The 17,559-nt window shown below is 39.1% G+C and overlaps 1 protein-coding gene across 3 annotated transcripts in view; it reads left to right on the top strand.

Moving 5' to 3' along the window:
- The window catches only part of Nyap2 (neuronal tyrosine-phosphorylated phosphoinositide-3-kinase adaptor 2), a 268,470-nt gene that overhangs the window by 173,082 nt on the left and 77,829 nt on the right, over positions 1–17,559 (top strand). For all 3 annotated transcript variants that reach the window (XM_045146669.1, XM_045146668.1, XM_045146667.1), the window contains one exon: positions 15,934–16,143. In XM_045146669.1, the coding sequence (XP_045002604.1) occupies positions 15,934–16,143 (210 nt within the window). The remainder of the gene's footprint in view (positions 1–15,933; positions 16,144–17,559) is intronic.

Below are 17,559 nucleotides of genomic sequence, written 5' to 3'. Positions count from 1 at the left end.
AAGCAGGCAAATCATGAGCTTGTGACACAATTAACACCTCAGACATCGTTGATTTGGTCCAGCGCATAAGTATTTCCTCAGTTCACTTGAAAATGATGTCATCACTACACCTTGCTTCTCCAAAATAAGGCTCTTATTTTGTATATAAATTATATACTATCCCTCCTCACTTAAAATTTCTTTTCAGAAATAAGCTGAACTTATTAAGAAGCCTAAACCCCTGTTCCTTTCTACTGTTTTTTTTCCTGACATGTGTATAAATGTACAGTGAACATGGTGTGTGTGTGTGCATGTTTGTATGTTTGAGCACACATGTGTGCATGTGTTTGTATGAGTGTGCACATGAGCATGTAGGCTGAAGGTTGCAATTGGGGTTCTTCCTCGTAGATTTTACCTATTTTACTGAGACAAATATCTCATTGAGGCTGGAACTCACTAGTTTGGCTAATCTAGCTAGCCAGCTTGTCTGAGGCCTCCTCCTGCCTCTGCCTCCCAAGAGTTAGGATTGTACACAGGTGTACATGTTCAGAAATTATGTGGATGCTGGAAACCCAATCTCGGACCCTCATGTGTGAGTGGAAAGAGCCTTACCTAACAAAATGTTACCCCAGGCTTTTACCACCTTCTTTCTGAACTATGTGCTGTGCTGCTGGGCAGGGTGGGAAAATGTAGGCTTGGATGCGTCTGTTTTCTGTGGGCCAGGTCTTGGCTCTTTACAGGCAGTGACTTGCTGGCTAAGAGGTTCTGTGCTTTGCATGTCATTTGCATTGTTCTTAGTCCAGGAATCAATGCTATTTGTGTAGAGTAGGAAGGATGACAGCCACAGTGTGGTCCTGATTCTCAATCTCACCTTCATCACCTTGACTCCTCTAACTGCATTCTAACCCGGGTTGCTGTGTTGACCTCTTTCTTGCATATTTCCTTCTAATTCCTGGACTTCAAATATTGGCTATTGCAATGCAGCTATAGACTGCTTATCTCAATTTCTTGCAAAGCTTTTAATAGTTTGTGCTCAAAATGTGCTTACAAAGTACATATGCTACCTCCCTTACTTGATAACAAATCAGAGAATAGGGCTGGAGAGATTGGCTTAGCAGTTAAGCGCTTGCCTGTGAAGCCTAAGGACCCCGGTTCGAGGCTCGGTTCCCCAGGTCCCACGTTAGCCAGATGCACAAGGGGGCGCACGCGTCTGGAGTTCGTTTGCAGTGGCTGGAGGCCCTGGCGCGCCCATTCTCTCTCTCTCTCTCTCTCTCTGCCTCTTCCTCTGTCACTCTCAAATAAATAAATAAAAACCAAAAAAAATTTAAAAAAAAAAAAAAAAAAAAAAAAACAAATCAGAGAATAAGTGGTACACAATTTTACATGTTCAGGTCACTCTCACTGAAAATGATAGGAATTATGCATATGTATATTCTGGATGAATCAAGCAAACATAGAACTACTCCAGAGACTAAACTAGTCAGCTTGCATCCAAAGCCACGCGTTCATATGCTTGTTGTACAGGGCTGCCTATGAAGCCTGAGACTAGAGTTTGGAGAATTTTCCTATTCTTAAACTAACTAACCCCGATAGCCTTTACCTGCACGTTTCTAGGCTTAGATGTGCACGTGTCCATCTTAGCATCAGTTTCTTGTAGGGCAGACCCTGAGACAGAAGATAGCCAAGGAACTGGAAGTTAGATCAGAACCATTAAGGCAGGAACTTCTGGGGTCAGATCAATGCAGAGAGAGGTCTAGAGAAAAGAGGATGGATGCTCGGGGTGGGCACAGGCAGACTTTTGATTTCATCACCTCCTTACTCCATTATGGAGGTGAAGCAGAAAAAGAAACAGAATGGGGATCTTTAAGATTCAATGCTAAGGACAAGAACCCTGGTTACCAGGGTCTGACGTCATGCATGTGAAATCCAGTATGAAGGGTGTGTAGCATCATAACACTAGAGGTGTGGAAATGTCCTTAAAGGAACTTTAACATTGCATTACATGCATGTGTTAACCATGCAGGGTTGGGATTCCAGAAAGAAAATGTGGTAAACTAGAATCAATACAGTATTTGAAGAATCTGAATTAGACAAATTGGGAGTGACATCTCAGCTTAGCTGTTCACCAACCATGTGTTTCTGGATAAGTGGTATTATCTCATTGTACATTGATTTCCATTAGTGAAGTGAGGATTATATCATCACAGCAATTATGTAGTGAAAGCCACTATTGTTCATTCATTTCTTAAATATTAAAGAGAATCTAGAGGGTGGAAGATCAAGACTGATTCCACACACAGCTTGCATATGAGATTGCATGAGTTGCCTTGGTAAACAACACCGGTGGGTTCCTGAAAGAAACATGTAGCTTCTCATATTTCTTCAGTTCAAGAGCACAGTTTCCTCAAGGTTGAAAGGCATCTGTCTTTAGAACAATGCACTCGTTTCCTCATATGACTTTTTCTGATTGTATGTATATTTGGGTTTTGTTCATAAAGATATCAGTAGTATTGGGCTAAGGCCCTGACCTTATAAGCCTCATCTTTCTTTGTTGTTTTTTTAAACCTTTATTTTATTTTATTTTATTTATTTGCAAGCAGAGAGTGATAGAGAGAAGAGAGACAGACACAGAGAGAATAGACATGCCAGGGCCTGTAACCACTGCAAACTAACCCAAAGTGCATGTGCTCCTTGTACATCTGGCTTACATGGGTCCTAGGAAATCAAATGTGTGTCATTTGGCTTCACAGGCAACCTCCTTAACTGCAAAGCCATCTCTCCAGCCCATTCATTATTTTTATAAAGGCTCCATGTTGAAAACAATCATATTGGGAGTTAAGGCTTCATCATACTAGTTTTTGAAATGCGCTCTTTATGTGTGTATGCATTTATGTTGTGTGCATGGGAATTAAGAGGGTAGCCGTGAGGCTTCTGTGCTCTTCCTCCCCAGGCTTTTAGACAGGACCTGTTTTTGTGATAAAGCAATGTCAGTCTAGCTGGCCCGTGAGATTTGGATTTTCTTGCTTCCATCTCCCATTGCTGTAGGCATGCATGTTGGGAGAATAGGAACATGCCACCTTGAGCCGGCTTTAGTTACATGGTAGGGATGGTTGAGCATGGGTCAGCAGGCTTTGTAAGCAAGATGGCTGGGCCATTTCCCCAGCCCCCATTATATAAGTTTATATGAGTTTTATCATTCATTTTATAACAGGAATAGTCCAGAGAAGAATACTAAATAACTAGAAATTTTAGGGACACATCAGAGTTATATATATTTGTTTTTCTGTAAAACTATGGTGTAATACTAAGTGGAATAGGTAGTCTGAAATCAAACAACAGTTAAGTGCTTTTTTCAATCATTGCCCTGTCATGGTTTCAAAATGCACTCTGTGTGTCAGCAGGTATTGCTTTTGGGATTGTAGTTGGATTAGGCAAAAAATCATGTTAGAGAGTTGCCCAAGAAACATCGAATATTATATAAACTTCCTGCTACACATGAACAATATACAAAATTTCATTAAATACATAAAAGAAAAATCCTTTTGGTTGTATGTGTATGTGTGGTGTGCATGTGTTGTGTTTCTGTGGGACAATGTGTGTGTGTGTGTGTGTGTGTGTGTGTGTGTGTGTGTGTGTGTAGGCCTGAGGTTTCCTTAATGAGGTAGTTTTCCAAAGAAAATGGAGTTCAATTCTTAGTTCCTCTACCTACTCCTGACTGGCTTTGGGAAGTTAAATAATCTTGATTATTTTTTTTTCTTTTTTCTTTATTTGTCTTTTGGTGAGCACAGACCACTGTAAGAGAATGTTGGGGACTGTCTAAAATTATGCTGTCAGGAGACTCAGCTCTTGGTAAGGCTTTTCTTGGAACTCCCACAGCAGCCTTTGCTCTGTGTCCTCAGAAGACAGAACTTCCTAGTGTTTCTTCTTCTTCTGAAGTTGTCCATTCCCTGCACAGTGCTCAGTCCTAGTGACTTATCCAAGCCTAATTACTTCCCCTAGAGCCCACCATGGAACATCACACTGGATGTGGTTTATGCCAGCACTTCAACATTGGAAGTAGTGGGAACTCAAACACTCAGCTCATAAGAGCAAACTTTCTTTGTTTCTATCACATTTGGTTAGCAAGTAAAGAAATGGGTTTTGGGGCTGGAGAGATGGCTTAGCAGTTAAGCGCTTGCCTGTGAAGCCTAAGAACCCCGGTTCGAGGCTCGGTTCCTCAGGTCCCACGTTAGCCAGATGCACAAGGGGGCGCACGCGTCTGGAGTTCGTTTGCAGAGGCTGGAAGCCCTGGCGCGCCCATTCTCTCTCTCTCCCTCTATCTGTCTTTCTCTCTGTGTCTGTCTCTCTCAAATAAATTTAAAAAAAAAATTTAAAAAAATAAAAAAAAAAAATGGGTTTTATTGTGACATTTTCATTTGTAAACATCCTTATTCTTTGTTCTTGTCCCTCCTCCCCAAATGTCTTTTCCCATTTCTCCTCTTGCTTTCTTCCTGGTCTTTCCCCCCAAATTCTACCCCTGTTTCTGCTTTCATGACACATACATTACTCTCTTTTCTTGCCCCCTACCTCCTTCTTTAGACCTCTTCCTCTCTTGCCTGATTTCTTTACTACTCTTACATCCTAATATGTATAAATGCAAATATATATACATATACATGTATATACACACATGCATAAATATGTTCTATATTTAAAAGAAAACATTGGTATTTATCTTATTGACTCAGGCTTATTTAACTTAATGTAATTGTCTCTGCTTCCCAAGATTTTCTTGTAAATACCGTAATTTAATTCTTCTTTAGTGAATAAATTCCATTATGTATATGTACACCATTTTCTTTATATTGTCTCTCCATTCATGTTGATAGGCATCCAGACTTACTGTGACAAGTGCAGTAGTGAGCAGGGATGAGCAGCCTCTCTGTGGATGCTGACGTGGACTCCTCTGGCTCTGTCCTCGGGAGTAGTGGAGCTAGAACTGTGGCATTACTGGTGGATATGTCTGAGTGCTTCACAGTTATTGGTATATTGTTCAAAGACTTGGAAAAGGTTTACACACACACACACACACACACACACACACACACAAAGTGAAGCAGCATGAAGTTTTATTAAGAGCACAGAAAATGTGCAGAAAAGGGAGGGGAAGAAATTACCCTGCTAAGGGGCAGTGGGCTCCTGGAGCAAGGCTGCTCAGGAGCAGGTTACTGTATAGAGCTTCTTCCTGTGGGCCTTGTCAGATCATCACTGTTGCATGTGTCCTTCCCATGATACCTTTTAGTTCCATCATAATAATGCCAAATTATGCATAGGCACAAGATGATTAAGATTGTAACTAAGGAATGTACTCTAAGGTTCACCAAAAGGATACGTTTGCCTCACTACTAGTGTATTCAAAATTAATGTAGGATGGATCTGACCACGAAAAATGAATTACCAACAGTTGTCAAGGAAGGAGAAATGTATCCTGTGGTTGGAAGCGGGATGCACGTGCAGGTGGGAATACCAGATCAGATTTTCAAGTAGCCTGTTGAGAAATGGGTGTGCTTACGACCCTGGTGTCCTGGCTAGTTAGACTATTCTCTATGATTTCCTGACTCAATAGCACTTCCAGTTTTGTTCTTAGCGAACTTCCATATTGATTTCCATAGCAGCTGCACAAATTCACACTCCCATCAGCAAAGGAGTTTTTCTTTTCTCACAGCCTCACTATCACTTATCATTTACATTAGATTTTTTAGTCTTTTAATTATTTATTGATTTTTATATTATAAAAAGGTTGTACTCTTATATCTTCCCCCCTCCAACATTCTATTGAGTGTGGGTTATTGGTGTTTACTGTGGAGTCCTAAGGCCTCAGTCAGTCTCTGTGAAGTGGGTGGGGCAATGACTCAGGCTGTTCTCACCCACCCTGAAGCTCTTACAATTTTTCTGCCCTTTATTCTGCTTTGTTCCCTGAGCTTGGGGTAAGATGGATTCTCTAATTAGTTTTAACTTAAATTTCCCTGATGACTAAGAAAGTTTTAACAATTTCAAATGTCTATTGACCATTTGTAATTCTTCCTTTGAGAGCTGTCTATTCAATTAATTAGTCTACTATTGACTGAATGATTTAGTTGTTGGTATTTAACATTTGGAGTTTGTTATAGATTCTAGTTATTCTGCCCCTGTCAGCTCTTAAGGTCGCAAAGATTTCTCCCATTCTGTGCTATCTGCTCATTGGGCAGTGAGTAATTTCCTCAACAGAGCCTTCACACACTTTCCTTGTGGAGCTTGTTAGCCAATGGGGCCTTCAGTTTTTCTTTATAGTAAAGAAATTCACCACACATACCTGACAGGATGACACAAGGATTAGAACAGTATTTGCTAGAGACAAGAGCAATTTCTGACCTATAGTAGACTTTTCCCACCTGACAGCTCTCACAGCACGTTTTACTTAATTTGGCAGAACTACAGAATCAAAGCCCAGTCCTCACTTGTGCTATCAAAGCAGTCTACCATGGTGCCTTGACCCTTCCCTATAAAACAGTATTTAGAACTGGCATCCCTGGCTGCAACAGTAACAGTGAAACGTTAAGTTTTCTATTTAAATACAGATATCAAGAGTAATATATTATTTTTCAATTGGAATCCCTTAGAATTCAAATCTTTTATCAATTTCCAGAAAGAAAAGTTGATTCTTAGGCTGTAGAGATGGGGTTAAGGTGCATGCTTGCAAAGCCAAAGGATCCAGGTTCAACTCCTCAGGACCTAGGTAAGCCAGATGCACAGGTAGTGCACACATCCGGAGTTCATCATTAGTGACTAGAGACCCTGGCACACCCATTCTCTCTTTATCTTCCTCTCTCTCTCTCTCTCTCTCTCTCAAATAAAGAAATAAAAATTAAAATTATTTTAAAAAGAAAAGTTGATTCTTAAATCTTTCAGATATCCCAAATGAAGTTTTAATGTTCTTGAAGAGTTCATTCGTTCATTTACCATACTTCACATTGTGCTCTGATTTGGAAGGACAGGAAAGGCAGGAAGAAGGACCAGGTTAAACTATGTGTAGTAACCATAAGAAAGGGCAGGGAATTGCAAAGCAGGAAGTACAGGTATATTTTAGAGCAGAGCTAAGGATATTGAAGCCTCAACAACTAGTTTTTTATAGGACTTTGTTACCATCAAGGATTAAATGTGATACTTAGAAGGATTAGATATACTCTTAGAGTTTATTTTATGTGTATAAATTTATTGGAGAAAGCCAAAGCCCAACGTGTGTCATTTCCAGAGGAATTTTGTAATTGAAATGAATATCTTCAGCAGATCAGCTCAGAATGGGCTGCGGTTTTTGTATGTCTGTGGACATATTTTAACTTATGTTCAATTTATAAAAATTATGTCTAAATTATGTTTATGTTAAATGTTGAGGATTTTTTTTTCTTAGTATTTTCAAAGATTCTTATTTCTATATCTTCTAATATAAAATCCTATTGCTGATTATAAAGTTTTTTGATGCTTTGGGATAAAATAATCTGCAAAACTTTCAATATCGCCTTGTTCAACCACACTAACATACATAAAACATATAAATTATTTTAATGACAATTCTAGGGTATTGTCTATCGCATATCGAACATAAATTTGCCAGTCATAATAAAGGGCATCATTTCAATAAAAGCTTTCCACTAACACTGAGAAAAAAACATTGAAATTTTGAGCATTATTTGAAAATCTAACAAATATTTCTGTCCCTTAATTTTTCTGTAATTACACTAAAAAAAAAAAGTTCATGAGAATTCCAGTATTACTTTTAGACTACTTTATATAGAAAGGGAATTTTGAAATAATGTGGGAACATTTCTGATGGGGTCATTCAACTGCTACAAAAACAAAAACAAAAAACAAACAACTCCAAAACTTCAAGGTTTGGTTTAACACAGCTGATCTTTGAATCATGCATGTTACAGGCCAGTATCTTGTCACAGGTATAAATAGCAGTATCTTAGTAGGCTTAGAGAAAGATGAGACACTCTTGGTGGGAAGTTTTCTAGTAGAGGCTTTAAAAATTCTTAAGACCTCCGTGAATTCCACTCAGGGTTAGGAACATGAGGATTCTGTGAGAGCTTTCATGGCCAGGATGGGAAGTAGTATTCACAATATCTCTCACTTTCTATTGGCCATGTTGTTACATGGACCTTCCTTACTATAAGGGCTGCTGAAAAGGTACTTTAACCTGATGCCTGGGGAGAAGGGAAAAAATGAGTACAAGCGAAATCATAAACTGTGTTCTTTAAGTAAATAGTCTCTCTGCCCCGAAATATGAAATTTTTGATGAAAATGTCAACAAAATATTTTGATATCTGCATTTTGCATGAAGACCTCAGTGAGGAATTTTCAGACACAGACTAAATTGGTTATATCTCTATAATTCTCATATACTTTAATCCCAAGCAAACGGTTAAATTATCTACATGTAAAATTGAGGATTTTGAAAGATCAAACATGGCCCAAAGTGCAAGAATAAGTAGTATTTTCCTGGAAAATATGCATAACTGTTAAATTATTTTTATTTACATCTATGAGAAATTAACAAGTGATTGTAGTCCACATGTGAATTCCAAAGAACTATGGTGAGAGGTGTCCACTGGTACCTCATTTCTTTATTAGTTCTTTGCCAATTTCCCTTTGTGACCTTGGGTAAGTTATGTGAGGGCTTTCAGCTATTCTTGCTGCTAAAAATAATTGGTATTTTTCTTATTCTACTCTGTTTCAGTGTGTGTTGTCATGTGTACCAAACCTTCACACTGTGTATTTTGTGTGAACTGAGAGTTCACACTTTTTTTTTTAATTTTTAAACTTTTTTTTTTTAATTTTATTTATTTATTTGAGAGCGACAGACACAGAGAGAAAGACAGATAGAGGGAGAGAGAGAATGGGCGCGCCAGGGCTTCCAGCCTCTGCAAATAAACTCCAGACGCGTGCGCCCCTTGTGCATCTGGCTAATGTGGGACCTGGGGAACCGAGCCTCGAACCGGGGGGGGTCCTTAGGCTTCACAGGCAAGCGCTTAACCGCTAAGCCATCTCTCCAGCCCAGAGTTCACACTTTTGTCTTGTCATGTGTATCAACCTTTCACACTTTGAAGATTCTTTTGACAGATTTGCTCATTGTTTCTGATTTATTTAAAATTATGCAAGTGGCTTGGCTCTGTTGTTTTGTCTAAACATCAAATATTTGAAGAGAACCTCTCTCTTAGATATGAAAACTGGCATACCTGACCCCAAATGACAGAGTTCACAGAAGAGAGAAGGAATAATAAAAACTGAAAATTTGTCCCTGGCCCCTACTGCCCTTTCCTTGTGAAGACAGAGGAGCCTTTGTCCTCTTTCCTCTGGAGATTTAGAGGGGCAGGATAGCAGGAGGCAATAGAAGGACATTGCGCCTGCCTTGACTCATGGGGAAACCACCTCTACCTGGAGCTGGTAAGAACACACAGCACCACTGGAGAAGACAGCAGAACATGCAGTTAGAGCCCATGTCACGGTCACCTACAGAATGTGAGTTCATTTTTGTTATGAAGAAGATGAGACACAGGGCTTCAATCTGAATTCCCTAGGGTGCTCGCTCACAATCAGAAACAGAGCCATGCTGAGCAGCTCCAGAACAGATGCACTGCGATGGTTTCTATGTGTTCCAACGCTCAGCTCATTTGTTGGCAGCTAAATCCCCAATTAAGAAGACTGTGGGCTGTGTCCCTTAAAGAGGCCATTAGGTCATAAGAACTCTGCCCTCATGAATAGATTAATCTTGTCACAGAAAAGGACTCCTTCTGTCTCCACATTCTTCCTTCTTTCTTACGTTTTCTCTCTTCCTTGTCCCTTTCTCTCTCCTTCCTCATGATCCTTCCATTCTGCATTCTGTCAGGGTTTGATGCAGTACTGAGACCCTCAGCAAATATGAGTCCTTCAGGATTTGATAACCAGATTCTAGAGCTGTAAGAAAAAAAAATCTATCCTTTAAAAATTATCCTTCCTCAGGTCTTTTGTTATAGCAGCACAAACAGAGGAGGTTAAGTGCCACAAGTCAAGAAACAATGGTGAACAGGGCTGACTTCAGCTCTGAGTAAGAGCTTTGCAGCTATTGCAGCTGTGCCAAGTTTCCCATGAGGGAGAATGCTAGCTCCCAGAAACTCCCCTCCCAGAGTTCAAAGGACAAAGTCAGTATTGTCCTGAAGAAAGACTTTAGATGAGTTATTGCAACTTGTGATTTTCAGAGTACCTTTCCCCTCTCAACTGTTAGGCCTGAATCATCTGATAGCACATGGAGTTCAATGCCTCTTCCACAATTTGATCAGCTATTATTAAAAAATATATTTTATTTATTTATTTAAGAGAGAGAAAGACACACAAGCACACACACACACACACACACACACACAGAAAGAGAGAGAGAGAGAGAGAGAATAAATGGGTACACCAGGGCCTCCAGACACTGCAAACGAACTCCAGATGCATGCACGCCCTCATGCATGTGGCTTATGCGGATCCTGGGAAATTAAACCAAGGTTCTTTGGCTTTGCAGTTAAATGCCTTAACCACTAAGCTACCTCTCTAGCCCATGTTATTTTTTAATACTAAATTAATCTTCCTCCATCACCTTTCATTCTTTGTGTTGGTCAGTGGTTGGAAAAAAAAAATGGAGTTACTTTGATCCAGTTGATTATACCAGGGTGAAAGGCTGGCTGAAGCTTTCTGTAGGTATACAGGAAGTCAAAATGCTCATCAGAAACATGAACATTTATTTTCTGTTGGACCTTGAACAAAAGTAGTTCATAGGAAGAAGGGTGTTTGTTATTATTAATATTAATTATCATTGTTATTATTGCTTACTGTCTCTAGAGGAAGCTTCATAATGGCAGGGAAAAGATGAGAGGGCTGAGGCAGGTCACCTCCTCCTGGCAAACATAAGATGGATAACAGCAGCAGAAGAGTGAGTCAAAGAAACACTGCAAGTCAGGGCTAATAAATCGCAAGGTCTACTCCCAGCAACGTATCTCCTCCAGGCAGGATCCAGCTCCCCATTTGCCATCAGCTTGAAACCAAGCATTTAAAACACATGAGTTTATGAGGGACACCTAATTCAAACCACCACAGATGCTGTGTTGCCAAGAAAAAATAGAGTTTGGATTTTATAAACAGGAGATCTCTAATAAGAATCTGGAATTTCAAGAGTAACAGTGAATAAATGGCCTTTTCTTAAAATTAAAACCATTAAGTATCTTCATCTATGCCTGTGGCAATTGAGGTTCAGGAATAGTGAGCAAGTTAAGTTGGAAAAACATGGTAAGACTGAAATGTGCCTGACTGTAAAGATCCTAACCTTTTCAGCTAATAGAAGAGTGAGTCTGGAGAGAGGACAGCACTCTTGGTTTAACATGTTATACCACATTCACTACCATATATGAAAGATCCTACAATATATAAAAGTCCATTGGTCCTATATCATAATTTTCTGTAAAACTGGAGGATGATGTTCATGTTATGGAGATTTGTAGGAATCACACAATTGTTTCATGCTCAAGAGAGTGAATGTTGATGGAGAAGAATCGACAAGAGATCCTAGCCTATCTCAATATCAAATAGATACAGCAATTTCACGGAAAGCTTAGTTCTAGGTGGGCTAGGATAATGGGAAAAAATAGATGAGAGAAACAACCTAACAGACAAATGTATACCCGGGGACATCAAGAAGAATGAAGTGTGGTTGGTGGGGGGTGGGCTTCTAGAAAAAATTACTAATTATCTACATGAGGTTTGATAGAGGGGAATCTTACAAAGGATGCTTGGTTCTGAAAGGATAGAGCCTCTGGTCTCATGTTATCACAATCCCTTTCTACTTAAATGTTGTGAGAATTTAAGGGCAATGACTGCAACATACACAACCTATATTTTCAAATCCAAAACTATATTTCTGGTCAGTTTGCAGTGTGAGAATAGGATGATACAATAGCTGACAATGGCTAAGTCATTTATTCAAGGAAGGAGGCACGAGGATACATCCCTGTATTGGAGGGAATCTGCTGCTGGTTGGGGCCTCAGTGATGAATACTGATGATTAGATTCCACAGACATCCTCCCCATGGAATATAAAGTTGATTTTATTACAGACAGTGTAGATTATTAAAATCAATTTTGTTTTCAACTGAGTTTAAAACAACACTGAAATATATGAGTGTGTGCAATGGTATGTTTATTTTCCTGAAACCGATTTCTTTGACCTTTCAGTATGTTGTAAAAACACAGCTCAGCTCCACTGTCTGATTCCTGCTTGTCTCTGCTCAATAGTTATTTTTTTTTTTAATTTTTTTTTTGTTCATTTTTTATTTATTTATTTGAGAGCAACAGACATAGAGAGAAAGACAGATAGAGGGAGAGAGAGAATGGGCGCGCCAGGGCTTCCAGCCACTGCAAACGAACTCCAGATGCGTGCGCCCCCTTGTGCATCTGGCTAACGTGGGACCTGGGGAACCGAGCCTCGAACCGGGGTCCTTAGGCTTCACAGGCAAGCGCTTAACCGCTAAGCCATCTCTCCAGCCCAATAGTTATTTTTTTTAATATTTATTTTAATTATAAAATACATTAGGTTCAAAAGTAGCTCTTGAATACATACATGGAGAAACCAATTTACAATGTTCAGTAATGTGTTTATAATTTTATTACTAATTCTTCTGCTCTGCCTTTTGTCTCAGAGGCAGACATGAGGGTACAAGGATGCAACTCTGAAACACTGCAGTTTCTTCTGTCCTTTTGTTAAAGTATCTAAATGTACCTGCCAAGATTCACTGAAACTAACTCTAGGCTCTTGCAGACAAAGAAATAAGGAAAAAAATGATGTTTCTTTTTGTTTCCAAGGATTGATTTTGTTGGGTTTGAGCCCTAAATGACATTTTTGTACAGAGGAGTAATTTGAATAAGAACAAAGACATTGACTGTGGTGCAAGTACCCTGACACATAGCCCCCCCTCCTACTTAAAAAAAGTCTGAAGCCAGAAAAAAAAAAAAAAAACATTGAGCTAGTGTTCAGATTGAGCATTTTACCGATTTATCTTCAGTACCAGTGGGAGAAAGGGTCATGTTTGTGATGAGAGAGAGAGGAAGGAGGGGAAAGGAAGAGGAAGAAGAGGAGTAAGGAAAGAAAGGGAAGAAGAAGGGAGAGAAGGATGGGAAGAGAAGGGAGGACAGGGGAGGAAAGAAGGGAGGGATAGAGAGAGGGAGGAAAATTATATTTTTAATAATGGACTGAAATACAATAATTTGAGAATAAAGCTAGCACCCCAGTTTGTATGAAACTATAAAGTTTGAGACAAATAGATGGGCACACAGGCTTTGTGGCTGTGACATTTGGAAGTCAGAGTTACACTTTCATTGGAATTATGAATAAACATCTTGGAAATAGCTGGTGCTGTGATTTTCTGATGTTGGTTTCATTCTCTGTGTTTCAAGGTGCTGAAAATCAAGTGCTGGTTAAATTTTCTTTTTCACATAACTATGCCTAAATGTGTCATTGTTGGAGTTGCTTCACTTACTATTTGATTTTAGTGTAGCTGTCACTGAAGTTTATAAACCAATCCATGGAGAGACCTGAAAGCTTTCTGAGGTTGCTGTGGGACTACACTCCTCGATTATGCTCATCTCATGATGCTACTCATGTCACGTGCTCATGCGGCGCGTGAATGCTGGAGTTAAAGGGCCTATAGTGACGTGGAAATAAAAGAAAACTAGACAAATGTGAACATCTAAAGACTGTTCAGTATTATGATTACCAGAGGGAAAGGAATGTGAAATTAAATTTTGCCTAAAGCTGCTTCTTTACAATCTAGCTTAGTTTGTAACAAACTGCAACCTAACTTAAAAGCATCTTGTAGCAAATATGACAGCCTGGGTCAATCTGAGCAGCCAAGCCCAGGCGACAACTGTGAAGACACTTTTTTTTTAGTACTAACCAACTAGGCTGTTTCTGCATGTCACTTCCTTTTTCTATGTATAAACAGAACCTGCTTACATTGCCAAGTGGGGCCTGGTGAGGCCTCTCAGATCCTTGACCACACTGCACAATATATCAAGCCTGTCCTTCGTCCCCTAGAGAGACACAATGGAGAACCAAGGTGTCCTATTTGTGTGGTCACCCGCTGAAGGTTGATCAGCATTTGAAACTACACACAAAGAAGACAAAATGCAGACTCATGGGATCATCTCTGCGGATGTTCTAAGGCTGAATTTTTTCCTTTAAAAAACATCCTCATTCTAATTAAACTCCTAATATGGCGAACTTTATAGCTGGCTATTTTTCAATAAGTAGATCTGTGAAAGGCTATTAGGTCCACGCCACGTTAGTATATCTACTGTCACTTAATTCTCTGGTTCCATTAGGAAATTATATTGTCTACCCATATAAGAAAGACAGCTGCGGAGTTTATAAACCTAAATCATTCAATTTAGTGAACTATTTAGTGAAAACATGTTTGATACAAGGAGTACACTACATATTTTTAAATAACAGAAGAATAAACAAAAGTACCTGGCTTCTAAGAACTCACAGCTTTTAGGAAATTAGACACATGGAAAGATAATGCAAGGCAAGATCAATGCAGAGGTAACAAGAGGCGGAGGTGGCAGTGACAGAGGAGGCTTTGGAAGACATTGAAATTGAGAAACCAGAGTTGAATGGATTCAATTGAGCAAAGATAATACAATGGTACTTAGAACATAGAAGTTAGTGTTTGTAGAAGGCAGTATTACTTTCCTTGGGAATGGAGGAAAGAAAGGAAAGAGTTAGATAGCATGGTGTCTTATAAGGAGCTTACACATTATCCTGGGTTAACAGAAGACTCCATAAATGCTTTTATAGATGCATTATGAGCATGGCATCATTTTAATTAGATGATCCTACAGCCTAACTTGTACCTTAAAGTGTTAAAAATGAATTCAAAGGAGAAGGTTGGCATGGCAGTTTGAGTCAGAGCAATTGAGGTAGGCAGAGCACAAAGTAGAAGAGGAAAAAAACAAAGGAGAATACTCATACCAGCAGGATTTTTTGATGGATTTAGGGAGGAGTACTTTAAAAAGGGACAGCTATGCTTTTAGAATTGTGGTTGGCTAGAGGTAGGGAGATAGTCCTTAGTTAGGTCAGAAATGTTATCGATATGCATATCCATGGGAGAAGTGAACATAAAGTTATGGTGGATCAACCAAGTTGTTTTCTTTTGATAAAACATTTTGGAAATCATCAACAAGCAAATGTTTTCCAGCTGGATACATGATATCAATCATGCAAAGAGAATATTCAGTGAGAAGTTCAGTGGCTAAACTCAGGTTGTAGATGAGCAATGTACAATGCATGAGTGCAGGAAGAGAAGGTAGAAACAGCACAAAAAGGTGTCAGATAGAATTGTACACAGGAAAATGAAAGCTCTTTGAAGCCACATAAATGAAATACATGAGTAAATGAATAGTGGAAGTGTTGTCAATAGCTGAAAAAATGTCTCAAGTATGTGAATTAATAAAATCCACTAAATTTTCTTGGCAAAGTCTGCACTAGTAGAAGAGATGGACTGCATTCATGTCATGGTGAGTAGTAAAGAGAATTAACAATGAGAAACTAGGCCTTATGTAAAGTGTTGTTTCAGAAAACATAAGGAGGGGTTAAAGAAAGTTCAAACTCATTTTGTGAAAGGGGAATAAAAAAGTTTTCCTACTAGTGATATTTAGCTGTCCAGCTCAAGGAAAAAAAAAAATGTCAAAAAGAAAAGGTTCTCTTAGGACACGTCTCTGTTTTGTTTGAATTTTGCAGTCCCCAATGTAATTCTAAGCTTCTAAGAATATATTACAATCATTTATGATCACTCCAGATTTAGGAAAAGATTTAGAATAGTATCTGGCTTCTGTATAACAAAAGATAATTTGATTCATACCTAGAATCCTCAGAAGAGCTGAAAGTACGAAGCCACAGCACGGAGCCATTACCAAAGTTGGACAACAAAGAGAGAGGGCACCACGGAGTGTCTTCCTCCAGAGAGCCTGTCAAAGCTCAGGAATGGGATGGAACACCGGGTCCACCAGTGGTCACCAGTAGAATGGGCAGATGTTCTGTGAGCCCCACCTTGTTGGCAGGAAACCATGGTTCAGGTAAGCAGAACCCTGACCTTCCAGAGGACAATTCCTCATAACTCTACAATCTGCAAGTTCCACTCAATGAACTGACATCACCGATATGTCTGTTTCCATGTGCACCTCACATAAGGAGCATGAGCCTAGAATGCACCCTACACAATAACACAGTTCAGAGAAGACAAGGAGTACAGTGGTGGTTCTGAGAGCTGCAGCAATCTATCACTGAGAAACATTTGCTTCCAATGTGTATGTGTGTGTGTGTTCATGGTGTATTGTGAGGGCCCATGTGTATCTATGTGGAGAAGATGATCCTGAGTGGAGTTTGTCAGGTGACATTCACCTTTTGTGAGATAGGGTTGTAATTGGCCTACAGCTTACCAATTATGCTAGCCTGGCTAATTAGCAACCCTAATGGATGCTCCTGTCATGGCTTCCCCAGCACTAGTTATTCCCATAAACACTACAATGCTAATCTCTTTTATGCTGAATTCAGATCCACATATATGGCAAGCATTTCATCAACTGAGCCACCTCCCTGAGTACCAGTTTAATTTGTGAAATGGGAGATATTTAATGTCTCTTCTACTCTTGCTTTGGAAAATATTTTAAAGTACAACGAAGGCTAGAAATACAAGAATGGCCTGGAGGTAGTGGGCAGCGCAGTTATTATTAAGTATCTGCATGGTAAACTGAACAAACAGTAATTTGACATCAATTAACCATGGCGTAAAATTTTCAAATTTATATCAAAAGAGAAAATATAATAATGCAACTTCCAATTTCCCATCTGGAGATTAAAATATGCAATGTAATTTACATGGTTACTAGATAAGTTTTATTAAACATTAATTTTAAATGCAGCACATGTTTGCTTTGAACTAATCCATTTGCATGTCAGACTCACCAAGAGGTGTCAGTTGAAATAAACAATGAATAATCAAGGAACCTCCTATAGTTTTCGAATTTGCATTCTTTGAGTGAGAGTTCTGAAGAAAAGACCAATCTTTTCTTTTCATATTCTTTTCAACTTTGATACTCACCTTAGAAGGCAATTTGCATGAATTTAACCCACAGTCTTCCTGATACTGAGTAATCAAAACTTTAATAGGTGAATTATCTCTGTACTTGGGAAAGGATATTCCCTCACAAAGACCCAGCAGTAGCTTCCTAGACCTGGCATACCATGTAAGACTTAGCAGTGGAGTATGTATGTATGCTTGTTTGTACGTATGGTATATACTGTGTAGAACAAACTCAGACCATAAGTTGGGTATTTACTGAAAGAAGTACCCTATGTAAGATATGATGTAAGGTTGAGGACAGAAAGTCAGGACTTAATTTTGACTATGTTTACTTAGAAGTTCTCTGGGCATCTAATTAAGAAGCCATTATACCACTGGAATTATAGGTTACAGCTCATAAGATTTAGTG

This window comes from Jaculus jaculus, chromosome 4, assembly GCF_020740685.1.
Source record: "Jaculus jaculus isolate mJacJac1 chromosome 4, mJacJac1.mat.Y.cur, whole genome shotgun sequence".
Classification (NCBI taxonomy): Eukaryota; Metazoa; Chordata; class Mammalia; order Rodentia; family Dipodidae; genus Jaculus; species Jaculus jaculus.
Note: the sequence above shows the minus strand (reverse complement) of the source record. Positions and strands in the feature narration are given on the sequence as shown.